This window comes from Oncorhynchus tshawytscha, linkage group LG15 (assembly GCF_018296145.1).
Source record: "Oncorhynchus tshawytscha isolate Ot180627B linkage group LG15, Otsh_v2.0, whole genome shotgun sequence".
Classification (NCBI taxonomy): domain Eukaryota; kingdom Metazoa; phylum Chordata; class Actinopteri; order Salmoniformes; family Salmonidae; genus Oncorhynchus; species Oncorhynchus tshawytscha.
In genome coordinates this window covers 30,266,870-30,285,621 of record NC_056443.1, presented here as the reverse complement: position 1 = coordinate 30,285,621, position 18,752 = coordinate 30,266,870, and the positions used below count along the sequence as shown (strand labels likewise).

Below are 18,752 nucleotides of genomic sequence, written 5' to 3'. Positions count from 1 at the left end.
TACATCTAGAGATTTGCAGACCTTCCTTGCTGCATCTCAGGTAACTGTGCAAGCTCTAATAATAAGAACACTGAATCCAAATGCCCATCATGGGAGGGTTGATAGGAAGAAGCTTCTGCTGTCAAACTGTCCGTCTTAACCAGAGACCACCTGGACAAACCTGAAGGTTTCTGCAAGTCCAATCTATGAACCGATGAGACCACCTGGACAAACCTGTAGGTTTCAGCAAGTCCAATCTATGAACCGATGAGACCACCTCGACAAACCTGAAGGTTTCTGCAAGTCCAATCTATGAACCTGGACAAACCTGAAGGTTTCTGCAAGTCCAATCTATGAACCGATGAGACCACCTGGACAAACCTGTAGGTTTCTGCAAGTCCAATCTATGAACTGATGAGACCACCTCGACAAACCTGAAGGTTTCTGCAAGTCCAATCTATGAACCTGGACAAACCTGAAGGTTTCTGCAAGTCCAATCTATGAACCGATGAGACCACCTGGACGAACCTGAAGGTTTCTGCAAGTCCAATCTATGAACCGATGAGACCACCTGGACAAACCTGAAGGTTTCTGCAAGTCCAATCTATGAACCGATGAGACCACCTGGACAAACCTGAAGGTTTCTGCAAGTCCAATCTATGAACCTGGACAAACCTGAAGGTTTCTGCAAGTCCAATCTATGAACCTGGACAAACCTGAAGGTTTCTGCAAGTCCAATCTATGAACCTGGACAAACCTGAAGGTTTCTGCAAGTCCATTCTATGAACCGATGAGTCCAAAATGGACACTTCTGGTTACAATCAACACTGCTCTGTTTGGCGAAAACCCAACACTGCCTACCACCAAAATAACATTTTCCCAACAGTCAAGCACGGTGGTGGGAATGACAAGATCTGGGGCTGCTTTTCCTCCTCTGGACCTGGATGACATCATTAAGGGAACCATGGATTCTGAGGGATACCAGGATATTCTTGAACAGAACGTCAGGCCATCAGTCCAGAACCCGAAAAGGGGTCTTCCAACAAGAACAACAACCCAAAGCATTGAAGCAAATTTACCAAAGAATGGCTCAGGAGAAAGAAGATTTGTGGTTTGGATTGGCCAAGTCAAATTCCTGACCGAAATCCAATCGGGATGCTGTGGCAGGACCTGAAACGGGCAGTTCATGCCAGACACCCTCAAACCTCACTCAATTGGCTGAGTTCTGTAAAGGGAGTGGGCAAAATCCCTCAACACAGATAACAGTCAGAGACTGATTACTGGCTATAGGAGACGTTTACTACAAGTTATCACTGCTAGTGGAGGTGCCACAAGCTATTGACTGAAGGGGTTCACATATTTTTGCACATGTCACATCTGAGTTTCTGTTAAATAAACCACTTTTGTTAAATAAACAATGAAAATATATAATATTTTTTTGTTTCTGTCATTTACCTGGAATTCCTTTATTACAGATTGGGGTTTAGAGATAAGGATGATAATGACAGCAAAATAATGACCAGCCCTGTAGGGTTCACATACTTTCAAGCAACACTGTAACTCTGCACTCAACTACCTCATACCCCTGCATACTCAGTGCTGGTACCCTGTGTATATAGCCAAGTTATCATTACTTATTGTGTATTTGTTCCTTGTTATTATTTTTCGTTTAATTTTCACATTTTCATGTGACAAAACTTTAACTGGGTCAATAATTTGTCATCCCTGCCTCCCTCTCTCTCTATCCCTGCATTTCTCTCCATCCTTATCTATCTCTCTATCCCTGCTTCTCTCTCCATCCTTATCTATCTCTCTATCCCTGCATCTCTCTCCATCCTTATCTATCTCTATCCCTGCATCTCTCTCCATCCTTATCTATCTCTCTATCCCTGCATCTCTCCATCCTTATCTATATCTCTATCCCTGCATCTCTCTCCATCCTTATCTATATCTCTATCCCTGCATCTCTCTCCATCCTTATCTATATCTCTATCCATCCATCCCCCTTCCTTCCTTCTTCCCTCCCTCCCTCCCTTTCTTTCTCTCTCTCTCTCTCTCTCTCTCTCTTCCTTCCTTCCTTCCTTCCCTTCCTTCCTTCCTTCCTTCCTTCCTTCCTTCCTTCCTTCCTTCCTTCCTTCCTTCCTCCCTCTCTCCACCACTTTCTCCACCCCAGGGGAATCAGATTCTAAGCAGTCTGTCTCTGGATGAGTACAAGGCCACTCTGAAGATGATTGAGAGGGCTATTCTGGCTACGGACCTGGCTCTGTACATGAAGTAGGTACAATGTCACACACAGCTGGGATGCGCACAGAGGGGAACAGTTCAAGTCACATTTCTATGCAGAGTTTTCATTAGAACTTCAATTAAGATTGATGGGCTGTGAAAATGTCAAGGTGGAAGTTGTATTCAGACCCTATTCATTAGAAGATTTAGTAATAATGTACTAAAGCAGTAATTGACTATATCTCTCTCTATCCTCCCCCTAACACTTTTTCTATTTTTCACAACTCTCTCTCCTTATCTCCTAATCTCAGCTCTTCCCCCTCTCTCTCTCCTTATCTCCTAATCTCAGCTCTTCTCTCTCTCTCTCTCTCTCTCTCCTTATCGCCTAATCTCAGCTCTTCCCCTCTCTCTCTCCTTATCTCCTAATCTCAGCTCTTCCCCCTCTCTCTCTCTCTTTCTCTCTCTTTTTTCTCTCTTTCCCCCCCTCTCCTTGTCTGAAGTGTGGGCGTATGACTAGACTGCAGGCAGATGGGGAGAAAGACAGATATCAAATTTACTGCCTATCTTTTCAGGAGGAGAGGAGAGTTCTTTGAACTGACCAAGAACAGCCAATTTGTCTGGGACGATGACTATCATAAAGACTTGCTGAGGTTAGTGGACACTATGCATATACATATTCACCTGGGGACAGCTTGGTTGTGCTTCTTTCAAGGTTGGGATCAATTCTAGTAGATTCCCATAGACTTGCAGTCATTGTGCTAATGTTAGTTAGCATTGGCTCGCGTACATCTCCCTCTAACGCCCTTCATACTGGACTCAGAGATATAAACATGGATCCACGAGTTCATCTGACTTTGGGGAAGTAGGAAAAGGGCCTCATTGCCAACATCTCGGAGTATCCCTTTAAAACAGTACAAAGTCTTTATTAGGTGTTAAGCCTATGTTAAAATATGTTAAAATATGCTTAAAATGATTAGAAGACAAAAAAGCAATTGTGATCGTGTTGAATTGTGTTTGGGAAATAAAGATAAACATGGTTTTAAAAAGGTTGTGGTCGCAGTTCAATTTACCCTGTCCCTCAGTTCAATTAACCCTGTCCCTCAGTTCAACTACCCTGTCCTCAGTTCAATTAACCCTGTCCTCAGTTCAACTACCCTGTCCTCAGTTCAACTTACCCTGTCCCTCAGTTCAACTACCCTGTCCTCAGTTCAATTTACCCTGTCCCTCAGTTCAACTACCCTGTCCCTCAGTTCAACTACCCTGTCCTCAGTTCAACTACCCTGTCCCTCAGTTCAATTTACCCTGTCCCTCAGTTCAACTACCCTGTCCCTCAGTTCAACCCTGTTCAGCTTGCCTGTCCTCACAATTTACCCTGTCCCTCAGTTCAACTACCCTGTCCCTCAGTTCAAGTTTTACCCTGTCCCTCAGTTCAACTACCCTGTCCCTCAGTTCAACTACCCTGTCCCTCAGTTCAATTTACCCTGTCCCTCAGTTCAACTACCCTGTCCCTCAGTTCAATTTACCCTGTCCCTCAGTTCAACTACCCTGTCCCTCAGTTCAATTTACCCTGTCCCTCAGTTCAACTACCCTGTCCTCAGTTCAATTTACCCTGTCCCTCAGTTCAACTTACCCTGTCCCTCAGTTCAACTACCCTGTCCCTCAGTTCAACTACCCTGTCCCTCAGTTCAACTACCCTGTCCCTCAGTTCACCCTGTCCCTCAGTTCAATTTACCCTGTCCCTCAGTTCAATTTACTTACCCTGTCCCTCAGTTCAACTACCCTGTCCCTCAGTTCAACTTACCCTGTCCCTCAGTTCACCCTGTCCCTTTACCCTGTCCCTCAGTTCAACTACCCTGTCCCTCAGTTGTACCCTGTCCCTCAGTTCAACTACCCTGTCCCTCAGTTCAACTACCCTGTCCCTCAGTTCAACTACCCTGTCCCTCAGTTCAACTACCCTGTCCCTCAGTTCAATTTACCCTGTCCTCAGTTCAACTACCCTGTCCCTCAGTTCAACTACCCTGTCCCTCAGTTCAATTTTACCCTGTCCCTCAGTTCAACTACCCTGTCCTCAGTTCAACTACCCTGTCCCTCAGTTCAACTACCCTGTCCCTCAGTTCAATTTACCCTGTCCCTCAGTTCAACTACCCTGTCCCTCAGTTCAACTACCCTGTCCCTCAGTTCAATTTACCCTGTCCCTCAGTTCAACTACCCTGTCCCTCAGTTCAACTACCCTGTCCCTCAGTTCAATTAACCCTGTCCCTCAGTTCAACTACCCTGTCCCTCAGTTCAACTACCCTGTCCCTCAGTTCAATTTACCCTGTCCCTCAGTTCAACTACCCTGTCCCTCAGTTCAATTTACCCTGTCCCTCAGTTCAACTACCCTGTCCCTCAGTTCAATTTACCCTGTCCCTCAGTTCAACTACCCTGTCCCTCAGTTCAATTTACCCTGTCCCTCAGTTCAACTACCCTGTCCCCCTGTCCCTCAGTTCAACTACCCTGTCCCTCAGTTCAATTTACCCTGTCCCTCAGTTCAATTTACCCTGTCCCTCAGTTCAATTTACCCTGTCCCTCAGTTCAATTTACCCTGTCCCTCAGTTCAATTTACCCTGTCCTCAGTTCAACTACCCTGTCCCTCAGTTCAACTACCCTGTCCCTCAGTTCAACTACCCTGTCCCTCAGTTCAACTACCCTGTCCCTCAGTTCACCCTGTCCCTCAGTTACCCTGTCCCTCAGTTCAACTACCCTGTCCCTCAGTTCAATTTACCCTGTCCCTCAGTTCAACTACCCTGTCCCTCAGTTCAACTACCCTGTCCCTCAGTTCAATTTACCCTGTCCCTCAGTTCAACTACCCTGTCCCTCAGTTCAATTTACCCTGTCCCTCAGTTCAACTACCCTGTCCCTCAGTTCAACTACCCTGTCCCTCAGTTCAATTTACCCTGTCCCTCAGTTCAACTACCCTGTCCCTCAGTTCAATTTACCCTGTCCCTCAGTTCAAATGACCCTGACCCGCAGTTCAACTTACCCTGTCCCGCAGTTCAACTTACCCTGTCCCTCAGTTCAACTTACCCTGTCCCGCAGTTCAACTTACCCTGTCCCGCAGTTCAACTTACCCTGTCCCTCAGTTCAACTTACCCTGTCCCGCAGTTCAACTTACCCTGTCCCGCAGTTCAACTTACCCTGTCCCACAGTTCAACTTACCCTGTCCTCAGTTCAACTTACCCTGTCCCACAGTTCAACTTACCCTGTCCCGCAGTTCAATTTACCCTGTCCCTCAGTTCAACTACCCTGTCCCACAGTTCAACTTACCCTGTCCCTCAGTTCAACTTACCCTGTCCCTCAGTTCAACTTACCCTGTCCCTCAGTTCAACTTACCCTGTCCCTCAGTTCAACTTACCCTGTCCCTCAGTTCAACTTACCCTGTCCCGCAGTTCAACTTACCCTGTCCCTCAGTTCAACTTACCCTGTCCCTCAGTTCAACTTACCCCATACTTACCCCATAAGCTGTTTACATGAATTCTGATTATCTACACATCCTGAAATCTATGTAGATAACTTTGTTAGAAACAATATTTCCCTTGATGGAGTGATGCTGAGCGTAATGGTTCAACATAACCCACTCTCTTGCCTTGCTTGTCCAACAATATGCTTGTGTATCACCTGCTGTAGGTCAATGCTGATGACTGCATGTGACATCTCTGCCATTACCAAGCCCTGGCCAGTACAGAAGAGGGTAAGTGAAAAGTGGGATCACATTCACTAGCCTCAAGACTCACTTCATAAACTCAACTGTGTTCTTGTTACTGTGTTGTTACTGTGTTCTTGTTACTGTCTTGTTACTGTGTTCTTGTTACTGTGTTGTTACTGTGTTCTTGTTACTGTCTTGTTACTGTGTTGTTACTGTGTTGTTACTGTGTTCTTGTTACTGCTATCTCCTTTGATATTCTTTCAAACGTTTCATTTTTCACTCACACAGCTCTCATTGTTCTCATCCTTTTTCAGTACCTCTCCGTTTTCTTTTCACCCCTTAGATTATGTTCTCTTTCTGTCTCTGTCTCTCTTCTTCTCCTGGTGTCATTTCAACTTCCCTGTGTAAGTCTCTTCCTCCTGTTCCTCATCAAGCTCCCTAGGTGCAATGGAAGGAGAGGTTCTGACAAGTCTCTAACCGTGTGTGTGTTTGTGTGTTTGTGATCAAAGAGCTCTAGAACTCTTCTTAGAGGATAGACACTCAGCTCTAGACCCAGAATCAGCTCTAGACCCAGACTCAGCTCTAGACCCAGAAACCTGTTCTAGAACCAGACTCAGCTCTAGACCCAGAAACCTGTTCTAGACCCAGAAACCGGTTCTAGACCGATCCTCTCCTCAGGTCCTCACATAATACATACAGAACTGACAGAGCTGGTGAGTACATCTGCACCTCCAGCACACATACACACATATATGAAATCTGTGCACATACACACATATAGGAAATCTGTGCACATACACACATATATGAAATCTGTGCACATACACACATATATGAAATCTGTGCACATACACACATATAGGAAATCTGTGCACATACACACATATAGGAAATCTGTGCACATACACACATATATGAAATCTGTGCACATACACACATATAGGAAATCTGTGCACATACACACATATAGGAAATCTGTGCACATACACACATATAGGAAATCTGTGCACATACACACATATAGGAAATCTGTGCATGCACACACACACACATGGGGAATATGTGCATGCACACACACACACACATGGGGAATATGTGCACACACACACAAATCCTCTTTCACACACATACAAAGTTTTTGTTGAGCTCAGTAGATCTTATTATTAGAGTGGATACTACATCAGCCAAGATGAAATGTACATAAATGTGTCTTCTCCTCCTCTCTCCTTCTCCCCCTTTCTCTCCTCCTCTCCCTGAACCCCCCCTCCGGCTCTCTAGGCTTAATTACACAGCTCCAATCAGTGTTCTGCAGATGGCTACCACACACACACACACACACACTTCCTTGATTGGGAACCTGAGGCTGTAGTCAATCTTCATTTATCCTTTGTAAAGAGAAAGAGTCCATCAACGCAGTACGGTTGCTGCTCAGTTAGCAGAACTCTCTTTCACTATTTCTCTCCTGCATTATTCCCATGCTACAAACGTCAGGGAACACTTTGTAGGATACTGAGTGCTATTGCAGGGTGTCTGATACAATTGGCCGTGGATATGTGTATCTTTGTCTTCACACAACAGGAGGCTGTCTATCCAACCTGAAACCCCTGGTCGTATCACATTCATTGAAACGCCGTCGTTCTAATTCCTAGATACCTGCAAAAGACATGAATGTTTAAAACCCTGGACAACAGATTGGCTAAAGTATTTATTCAGATACAATCATAGGGTTAGAGTCTAACAGACCAGACTTTGTGGCTGTCCAGACTACCAGGTTACTTACCTCCAATTGAAACAACATACCACTTGGAGGCCCTTTTAAAAAGCTCCCTTTCTTTCTGTCTTGTCTCTCTCCATCTTCTCTTACAGATAGCCAAGTTGGTGGCTACTGAGTTCTTTTTGAGCAAGGGGACAAGGAGAGAGAAGAACTCAACATTGAGCCAACAGTAAGCACGTCTTCTTGTTCCCTGCCATCGTTACCGTCTTCTGGTATGTACTATTATACTATTACACTGATGCAGTTGATCCATTGCCATTGGAAATCAGGGTTTTGTCAAATTTACTTACAAGGCTCCAAGATTCTGATTTGAATATCTTGGCATGTGCACATGTTGGCTTTGTGCCAAGCCAGGTTTTTACTAGTTGGCAAGCAAAGCCAGATGTCAATGTGGGAGCAAATTACATTTGGACTTAACTAGGTTTTGTAAAGATGTTTTTCTTTTGTAGGATCTGATGAATCGGGACAAGCAGGATAAGATTCCGAGCATGCAGGTGTCGTTCATTGATGCCATCTGCACACAGCTGTATGAGGTGAAGCTATGACACGATTTGATTGGTCTTTATTAGTCATGTTTAGGGATCATTTTATTGGCCATATAGCATGTATAGTCCCGTGTAGAGCGTGGCACTTGTAACGCTAAGGTTGTGGGTTCGATGAAAATGTCTGCACTCACTACTAAGTCGACCTGGATAAGAACGTCTGCTAAATTGAGTAATTATTTTTCATGTTAATGTATGACATTGACACAAGGAAGGTACTCTCTCATTCTGTCATTCTCTCATTCACTTTCTCGCTGGTCTGTATCTCTCTCTCTCTCTCTGTCTCTTCTGTCTGTCTGTCTGTCTGTCTGTCTGTCTGTCTGTCTGTCTGTCTGTCTGTCTGTCTGTCTGTCTCTCTCTCTCTCTCTGTCTGTCTGTCTGTCTGTCTGTCATCTGTCTGTCTCTCTCTGTCTGTCTGTCTGTCGTCTGTCTGTCTGTCTGTCTGTCTGTCTGTCTGTCTGTCTGTCTGTCTCATCTCTCTGTCTCTCTGTCTCTCTGTCTCTCTATCTGTCTCTCTCTCTGTCTGTCTGTCTCTCTCTCTCTCTGTCTGTCTCTCTCTCTGTCTGTCTCTCTCTCTGTCTCTCTCTGTCTGTCATCTGTCTCTGTCTATCTGTCTCTGTCTGTCTGTCTGTCTGTCTGTCTGTCTGTCTGTCTGTCTGTCTGTCTGTCTGTCTGTCTGTCTGTCTGTCTCTCTCTCTCTGTCTGTCTCTCTCTGTCTGTCTTTCTGTCTGTCTGTACATCAGACCCTGGCCAGTATGTCTGAGTCCTGTTCCCCACTACTCGAGGGCTGCCAGAAGAACAGACAGAATTGGAAGATTCTGTCTGAACAGGGCGACAAAGCCTTTTCAACGGAGCGGTGTAGACCTGTTCAACGTCTCCTCCTCCACTATCCCTCCATCACTATCCCTCCATCCCCACTATCCACCCCCACTATTCCCTCCATCCCCACTATCCCTATCCCCACTATCCCTATCCTTTCCTATCCCTACTATCCCACTATCCCTCCATCCCCACTATTCCTTTCCACCCCCACTATTCCCTCCATCCCCACTATCTCCACTATTCCCTCCACCCCCACTATCCCTCCATCCCACTATTCCACTATTCCCTCCATCCCTTTACTATCCCTCCATTCACCCCCACTATCCCTCCATCTCTACTATCTCCACTATTCCCTCCATCCCCACTATTCCCTCCACCCCCACTATCTATCCCTCCATCCCCACTATCCCTCCATCCCCACTATCTCTTTCCGTCCCCACTATCTCCACTATCCCTCCATCCCCACTATCCCTCCCACTATCTCCTCCATCCCCACTATCCCCTCCACTTCTACTATCCCTCCATCCCCACTATCCCCACTATCCCTCCATCCCCACTATCCCTCCATCCCTTTATCCTCCTATTCCCACTATCCCTCCATCCCACCTCCATATCCCTCCATCCCCACTATTCCTCCATCCCCACTATCCCTCCACCCCACTATCCCTCCATCCCCACTATCCCTCCATCCCTACTATCTCCACTATCCCTCCATCCCACTATCTATCCCTCCATCCCCACTGTCACCTATCCCTCCTCCACCCCCTCCCTCCGTCCCCCACTATTCCCTCCGTCCCCACTATCCCTCCGTCCCCTATCCCACTATCCCTCCATCCCCCACTGTCCCTCCATCCTTTATCCTCCATCCCCACTATCCCCTCCATCCACTACTCCCTCCATCCACCCCCTTACTATCCCTCCATCCCACTATCCCTCCATCCCCACTATCCCTCCATCCCACTATCCCTCCATCCCCACTATCCCTCCGTCCCCACTATTCTTCATCCCCACTATCCCTCCATCCCACTATCCTCCATCCCCACTATCCCTCCACCACCCTGAGAAGACAACATCAACACTAAGCTATATTTATTACCATAGTCTTTCTTTTTATTTTTGTGCACAAAGTCAACTTGCTACATGAAGGAGGAGTCACTATATTATATCTCTCAGTCGGAGGAAGAACACTGAAGGTGTGTGTGTGTGTGGCGCGTGCCTGTGGCTACTATCGGCCTACTGAGCACCAAGGGATCAATATGCCACCAGAGAAAAGACAGACCTGGGTTCAAATATTATTTGAAATCTCTCAAATATTTTGAGCCCGTCTGGAGTGCCAGATGGTCGGGCAGGATTTGTACTTTTTCAGACTATTGCATTGGTTCCGTTGTACCAAGCAGCTCAATGAAAGATTACAAATACTATTTGAACCCAGGTCTTAGCTCATTGCGATGGCTGGAATGGAAATAATGTAACGGTATAGATAAAACTTACTTTTACCCACCATAAAGCACCACAATCATAAGCTTGTTAGTAATACCAGCGCAAACTCACACACCACACACTCACAACACAAAGGTTTTGAGAGAACGTTCATCTTATGTAACGATCACTCGTCTTACCTATTGCATATTTATTTGTTTTATATATTTATTCAATTTCTATACTGTAAGGTCAAGTTTCATGTTGAGAACACACACGTCTCTGCTGTGAAAACTTTCCTGGACCATCCATTCACCCGTGTATTTTTACGCATTGAGCCAAAGGAGCCAAAGACGTGTGTTCTAGAAGATTCCACTGCCATCCTGTGATATGATAGGTGTGATTCACATTTCCAAAATAACCCGTTTTGTATGTACAGCAGAGGAGGCTGGTGGGAGGAGCTACAGGAGGACGGGCTCATTGTAATGGCTGGAACGGTATCAAAGACATAGAAATCACATGTTTGACTCCATTCCAGCCATTACAACGAGCCCATCCTCCCTCCTATATCTCGTCCCAACAGTCTCCTCTGATGCACAGATGACCCCATTATGAGGGACTATGGGGGGGGGTCAGGCAGCTGGTCCCTCATAATGGACCAGCTCCTGACCCCCCCCCATAGTCTCTCACAATGGACCAGCTGACCCCCCTGACCCCCCCTCATAATGGACCAGCTCCCTGACCCCCACCCCGTAGTCCCTCATAATGGACCAGCCCTGATCCCCCCCCCCGTGGAAGCCCTCATAATTGACCAGCTCCCTGACCCCCCGTAGTCCCTCATAATGGAACAGCTCCGACCCCCCCCCCACGCCCTGATAATGGACCAGCTCCCTGATCCCCCCTGATAATGGACCAGCTCCCTGATTCCCCCTGATAATGGACCAGCTCCCTGACCCCCCTGATAATGGACCAGCTCCTGATCCCCCCCCTAATAATGGACCAGCTCCCCCTGAACCAGCTCCTGACCCCCCTGATAATGGACCAGCTCCTGACCCCCTGATAATGGACCAGCTCCCTGACCCCCCTGATAATGGACCAGCTCCCTGACCCCCTGATAATGGACCAGCTCCCTGGCCCCCTGATAATGGACCAGCTCCCTGACCCCCTGATAATGAACCAGCTCCCTGACCCCCCTGATAATGGAGCAGCTGACCCCCCTGAGCTCCCTGACCCCCCTGATAATGGACCAGCTCCCTGACCCCCTGATAATGGACCAGCTGACCCCCCCTGACCCCCTGATAATGGACCAGCTCCCTGACCCCCCTGATAATGGACCAGCTCCCTGACCCCCTGATAATGGACCAGCTCCTGACCCCCCCTGATAATGGACCAGCTCCCTGACCCCCTGATAATGGACCAGCTCCCTGACCCCCTGATAATGGACCAGCTCCCTGACCCCCCTGATAATGGACCAGCTCCCTGACCCCCCCCCCCTGATAATGGACCAGCTGACCCCCCTGACCCCCCCCTGATAATGGACCAGCTCCCTGACCCCCCTGATAATGGACCAGCTCCTGACCCCCCCTGATAATGGACCAGCTCCCTGACCCCCCTGATAATGGACCAGCTCCTGACCCCCTGATAATGGACCAGCTCCCTGACCCACCCCTGATAATGGACCAGCTCCCTGACCCCCCTGATAATGGACCAGCTGACCCCCCTGACCCCCCTGATAATGGACCAGCTCCCTGACCCCCTGATAATGGACCAGCTGACCCCCTGGACCAGCTCCCCCCCCTGATAATGGACCAGCTGACCCCCCCCTGACCAGCTCCCTAGACCCACCCCTGATAATGGACCAGCTCCCTGACCCCCCCCTGATAATGGACCAGCTCCCTGACCCCCCTGATAATGGACCAGCTCCCTGACCCCCCTGATAATGGACCAGCTCCCTGACCCACCCCCTGATAATGGACCAGCTCCTTTCTGTTGTTCCCTTCTTAAACCTGTTTAATGTGTAAGGCCGGGCGTCTTTAGAGTTGAAAGGAGCACTTGACCCCCAAAGCCTAAAATATATTTGCACTTTAAGGTCCTTTGCATTTCAAACAAAACAATAATCTTTCTCATGGAAAATGTAAAAGGGGATTAATTCGTTTTTATATTCTTTCCAATACAGGACTGCTAAACCACCCACTCACCTTTCTGTAAGAAAATGACTTTCCATTTTCCAAACCTCTTAAATTCACACATAATATACTATAGTAGTTGTCACGAACAGACATGTGGACTGTATCACTGTCATTCGCGTGAAACTAAAATTGGACTTAACCTTGTCCGAACTGAAGCACTTTTCTCCTTGCAGATGTATGTGGTTCCTGTGGTTGTATTGTGTACTTAAAGAAGTCTCTGTAACTGTATACTTGTCCCTGTGCATTGGTGTCTGATTGGTCAAAACAGATCATGTGTTGCTTCTCCACCAATGATAGACCTGTGTGTTGCATGTGAAGGCACGGCCCTATAAAGATAACTATGAACAGCCACAGTATAGAGGTCACAGGACCTGTTGGTTGTTAGGAGGCTGAGGTGATGACATTCAGAAAGGGTTTCTCCTATAGAAATAGATTAGACATCTGTCCCCCTGTTGACTGATGAACACTGTGAGACAAGTTGAATGGTACATCCCATTAAAAGGATACTGCTTCTTATCTTTGTGCTCGGTCATCTGTGCAAACTTTGGATAACACGTCACACTGGTCGAAATAACCATTCATTTAACATGTAGAGATAGATGGCGGATATCCACCCGGGACGGAAACCCGGGTTACGTCGCCACCGTCTGGTCCATCGCAGTGGTAAAACACGGACTTGATGATCAAATGGTAAACGTTTATATATTGTAGGGACATTTCTTAAAAATACAACACACAAAACACTAGCTTCTAAAACAGCGAGGCTCAGTACTGGATAGATCACAAGGTAAAGTTCAGAAGGAAGTAAATGCATTGGACCAAAAGAGATCGGTGACCATTGACAGGCAATATATTTACATCAAAGCAGTGAGTCAGGAAGAACAAGGCCTCCCCAATACACAGAGAAAATGACACAACAGAATAATCAGGATAAAGGACTTTAGATATACAGGGAGAGAGAGGGAGAGATATGAGAGGCGGAGGCAGGAAAGGGTAAGCGTAGTATATATTATCTCATAGCCATTGTGCGCGTTTGAGATGGCAGTCGGCGACTGCAGACTGGCTGACCTACAAATCACATTGGATCCTAAATTACTATGGATTATGATTTGTAGATCAATTGTAGTCAATCTCCAACGTTCCTTGTTGTATTCGGCAGGGAAGATGTGGCATTGAGCGATAACTATGTACAGGAGGCGGCAGGTTAGAGGTCAAGGCTCTAGGCTGAGTTGGCCCTCTTGTAGGCCACCATGCTGTTGACCTTGTGGATGGAGGTGGTGAAGGAACGCAGACGAACCTCCTCCGATTGGTCGATGATCTGGGGGCCCGACTCCTCCCATTTGTCGGGCACCTCTAGGTCCTTGTCGGTGTAAACGAGGAGGTCAAAGGCACCTGGGGAGAGGGGTCAAAATTCAGGGGTTATCAAGGCGCATTAGGAACATTTCTGTTAAGAAGAATATGTGCCGGTCAAACGTCCGACCAGATTTTAGACGATAAAATATAAATCCATTTAATGCAGTCCCTTTATGTGCCCATAAACACTGATGAAGAGGAATGAGCCTTCCAAGTGAACATTAGCTTCTTGCACATCTCCCTCCATCTGTCATTATCCTTAGTTTCAGTGTTTAGGTCAGAATATTTATTTTCCCACTTGTAGATGCCTCCATCCTTGGTACAGTAGCTAGTAAAACTAACTAGGTTGATTTGTTTTTATAAAATAAAAGGTAACTACTTGAGGAAGATTGCTTTATCTAAATAATCCTCCAGGGTGGACACATATGACATTTCTGGAAATGATCTTTTTTAGGGAGATGAATCTAGCAACAACGTCATAAAATACCGGAAAACTTCCCGCCTGTAAACAACTGTCTGTCACGAACGCAATAGGCGGGAACACTTGCAGTCAGGTACAAATTGATAGAATGTTGCAGGTTGCTAAGTCAAGCTCCAGACAGACAGGCAGGGAGAGTAGAGAGCTTATTTCATTGAAAGACAACCTGAACCAACCTCTGCACGGCAAAACTGATTTATAAAATATTTTTTATTTTCATCGGGATATTTGCTTGGCAACAAAGCATCCAGAAATGTGCTTATTTGTTGGCTTTTATGTTTGTTTTTTTATTGGCCAAAAGCAGGCCCTTAACAGCCAATGGAAACACTGGTTCTCACACACACACACTACTCACAGGCAGTCTCCAGCAGGGGTAGGAAGGTGACAGTGGCGGTGATCTGTCTGATGACTGAGCGAATCTCATCCTGGATGGACTTGATGGACTTCTCCCTGGGAGCGCTGAGAGAAGAGACACACAAAGGCCGTCACATATTTGTGTTTGTGGTGGTCAGGTACCACTGCTGCTGAAGTATCCTACCGTACCTGATCTCCTTGGCACTCTTGTCACACTCAATGTCAAACTGCCACCGTTCCAGCACCTCACTAGTCTCCAGACATGTGATAACAAGGACTAGCTTCTGCACTGTGCAGTCAAACAGCCACTCTGCAACACAGAGATACAAGTCAGTCAAACAGCCACTCTGCAACACAGAGATACAAGTCAGTCAAACAGCTACTCTGCAACACAGAGATACAAGTCAGTCAAACAGCCACTCTGCAACACAGAGATACAAGTCAGTCAAACAGCTACTCTGCAATTTACACACCAAACTACAGCAGAAACAGACATACTGGCATCTCTGAGGGAACGAAAACATTGATCAAAATTGAGAAAATCAACACAGTAAGTTGTGAAATATGACACCTCATTTGACCTTGTGAGAAATAACATAGGGTTAATAGCCCCACAAGTGACTGGAGCAAAGGTTAGATGTCCTGCTATAAAGTGTCTGTCAGTGTTGACCTCTGCCCCCCATTTATTAGAACGTTCTGCGCATGTGCGTTACATTCAACTGAGTTTATTTCATACTGCACCTTTGAGCTGTGTCACAACGTTGGTCAGGTAGTTCTTCAGCTTGGTGTCAGTGGTGAGTTGAAGGCTCATGTCATACTGGGCGACTCGGGAGAAGGTCTCCGGTGGGTAGAGTCCTCGCTGGTACAGGATACTGTTGATCCCGAATGCTGCAGGGACAGACATAACGTTAGGTGGTTAGCTAGTTAACTAGTAACAATATTGTTGTCTCAATAATGCATGAAGGGGCACAATTACACACGCATGGATATATTAGCATAGCAAACTCAGATGTAAGGACATACATATGACTTATCGTCATGGAAAATACGGATGCGATGGTTGTAACAACGTTAGATGGCTATAGCTTCCGCAGAGAAAACCATCGTCATGTTGCATGCCTTTCCTTTCTGATCAGGCGAAAATAAAGCAAAAGTCGGTGAAATACTTACAGAAAAACTCGGCCACAAGCTCAGCGCTGCCTTTCAGGGTAATGCCTTTCAGTGTGCTTGTCATCTTTGCACGTTTGAGTTATATCCTTTTGTTGTATTGTATTTTCTTCTCGGTCAGATTTATTTTTCTACCCGCCGCCAAGGTTTGAAATGTGCAGGTCGTTGAACTTCCGCGCATGCGTAACCCACCCAGCCGGTTTAATACCCCCGCAGTGTTGCGTCTCTGACGCCAGAGGGCGGTGTTGTGCCAGACCTGGAGATTTACAATCTGCTGATCATTCTTAAGGATTCTATTATAAAAGTAGTCTCCAGACAGCATAGTATGTTACGATAAGTACAAGCTTTTCTAATCTTACATACTCAACCGTCCTACGCTTTCTAATATTGTTCAATCTCTATTACAACAGTGTTATCTACAGCAGGGATGGGTCACTGGCGGCCCCCTTTTGTAGGCCTGCAGACCAATTCAAAACGTACTGTCGAGAGTTAGAATAATAAAATACATTGGGGCAAATTCGAAATTTGTTTTTGCATCCGCAGTCACTCAATTAGCCCATGTCAGTAATATTTTTTTCAATTTGTAAGTTAGTCTAGTTAGACAGCTATCTAAACTTGTAGTAAGCATGGTGGAATTACCGACCAGGGTGGGGCCCATTGATCATCAGTTATCATATTAAAAACAGCAAACATTTGCCTCCACCCTATGGAAAAATGTGTAGAATTGCAGGAAATTAGCTGTTAAACTGCTAATGTTTTCTCTGCCCAGTGGTCAAACTGTGTAGAATTACTGCAATCTTGTTTTAAAACAGCAACAGTTTCTCCAGGCCCAGTGGTCAAACTGTGTAGAATTACTGCAATCTTGTTTTAAAACAGCAACAGTTTCTCCAGGCACTGTGGCCAAATGTGCAGAATTGCAGCAATTTTTGAAATGTTATTTCGTATGGATTTGGGTACGCAGACCCATGCGGACCCTCACGATGAGTTCTGTTTTTTTTGTGGCTCCCTCCCACAAGTTGCCCAATCCCTGATCTACAAATATAGGCCCCTGGGAAAAGATATGACTTTCTTCTGAGGGATAATAATGCTGCTACAGTTATTTTTTAATCTGAAAGGATCCCTTTACCCTGTTCTCAGCTGCATGCTTTTGAACACCTTTTCAGTTTAGTTTTTTAAACTTTAGATATTAGCTACAAGACACCGTCAAGTGAAAAACCATATGTGCAACAGTCATACATTTTTCCAGCGATAACTACATCATCTGCCAGATTTCACGACACTGTTGAGGAATAATGTCACACCTGCAAGTGGTGCCACTACTGCTGTTGTCTATGGAAAGCACTTGCTCTTTCCTGCCAACAGTACTGCAGGAAACCTATACAGGCTGTAAGCCTCACAGTGAAGGCACCTGTTGCACAGTATTCACACATTGGCCACAGGTCTTTCCTCTAGCGCTGGCTTGGTGTTCTCATTCATCATCCTTTTCAACTGTTATGGACTTTCTTTGAACGCCAATACAAGGGAATAGAGCACAAAAGCCCATCAACTGGTCCGGTCATTTGGTCACCAAAAGCACCTGGTCCTATACTAAGAAGTCTGCCATTTTGAAACTACACTAGTAAATAGAGTTTTTTTTCTCAACAGACCTGCAATGCAACAAAGTCCCTCTCACAGTTCTGTATTATTCTGGACGGTCTCTGCTTTAAATGAGCAAACATTGGAAACCTTTCCATTGACCATAACAAACCAAAGCGATCGGTGGTCGTCTCTCTGGGCTTTAACAACAGTATTGACCAAGTGGTGCTCAAGTTCCAATCCTAAACCACTGAATAACCAACCGAATGGCTGTCATGTTATCAGTCTAACTGTTCAATAGATTTCTCCAAGGACCTCAGCACCACTGTTGCATTTCACAGGAGAGACTGGTTGCTGACCCTCTCAAGAGTTCTACTATTTCACAAAAAAAAGTGTAAAGAGTTGCCCTTTGCGTCTCTCGTTTTTGGTGTCCGCAAGTCTTTGAAATGGTTTACGTGTGTTAAGTGAATGTTCCTATAGCGTATAGCCTACCACCAGGCATAAATTACTAACATTTGATCGTTGTAGAAATATCACTGCACACTCATGTTCTCACACGCAGAAACATAGCATTATAACAACATAATTCAAGTATAATTACTCACCTTTCACATGCAAACATTTATATGCAAATGTTCTCAAAGTAAGTATTATTAATTTAATACTACACTGAACAGAAATATAAATGTAAAATGTTGGTTCCATGTTGAGCTGAAATAAAAGATCCCAGAAATGTTTAATATGCACAAAAAGCTTATTTCTCTCAAATTTTGTGCACAAATTTGTTTACATTCCTGTTAGTGAGCATTTCTCATTTGCCAACATACAGTTGAAGTCGGAAGTTTAAATACACTTAGCTTGGAGTCATTAAAACTAGTTTGTCAACCACTCCACAAATTTCTTGTTAACAAACTATAGTTTTGACAAGCCAGTTAGGACATCTACTTTGTGCATGACACAAGTCATTTTTCCAACCATTGTTTACAGACATATTATTTAATTCACTGTATCACATTTCAAGTGGGTCAGAAGTTTACATATACTAAGTTGACTGTACCTTTAAACAGCTTGGAAAATTCTAGAAAATGATGTCATGGCTTTAGAAGCTTCTGATAGGCTAATTGACATCATTTGAGCCAATTGGAGGCGTACCTGTGGATGTATTTCAAGGCCTACCTTCAAACTCAGTGCC

At 45.6% G+C, this 18,752-nt stretch overlaps 2 protein-coding genes across 2 annotated transcripts in view; one reads left to right on the top strand and one right to left on the bottom strand.

Moving 5' to 3' along the window:
• LOC112214814 (cGMP-specific 3',5'-cyclic phosphodiesterase) overlaps positions 1 to 12,196 on the top strand; it is a 93,207-nt gene extending 81,011 nt beyond the window's left edge. Inside the window, 8 exon segments of the mRNA XM_042297814.1 lie at positions 2,153 to 2,253; positions 2,775 to 2,852; positions 5,869 to 5,932; positions 7,754 to 7,780; positions 7,783 to 7,830; positions 8,111 to 8,194; positions 8,947 to 9,076; positions 12,072 to 12,196. Of these exon segments, the coding sequence (XP_042153748.1) occupies positions 2,153 to 2,253; positions 2,775 to 2,852; positions 5,869 to 5,932; positions 7,754 to 7,780; positions 7,783 to 7,830; positions 8,111 to 8,194; positions 8,947 to 9,076; positions 12,072 to 12,196 (657 nt within the window).
• A 1,120-nt stretch (positions 12,197 to 13,316) lies between these two features.
• On the bottom strand, positions 13,317 to 16,167 carry LOC121839405 (mitotic spindle assembly checkpoint protein MAD2A-like). Its single transcript, XM_042298451.1, has 5 exons — positions 15,989 to 16,167; positions 15,560 to 15,706; positions 15,008 to 15,128; positions 14,820 to 14,923; positions 13,317 to 14,025 (listed from the first exon to the last, which is right to left on the bottom strand). The coding sequence occupies exons 1-5, from the start codon at positions 16,050 to 16,052 to the stop codon at positions 13,853 to 13,855; spliced, it is 609 nt and encodes a 202-aa protein (XP_042154385.1). The 5' UTR covers positions 16,053 to 16,167; the 3' UTR covers positions 13,317 to 13,852.
• Positions 16,168 to 18,752: the final 2,585 nt, after the last annotated feature.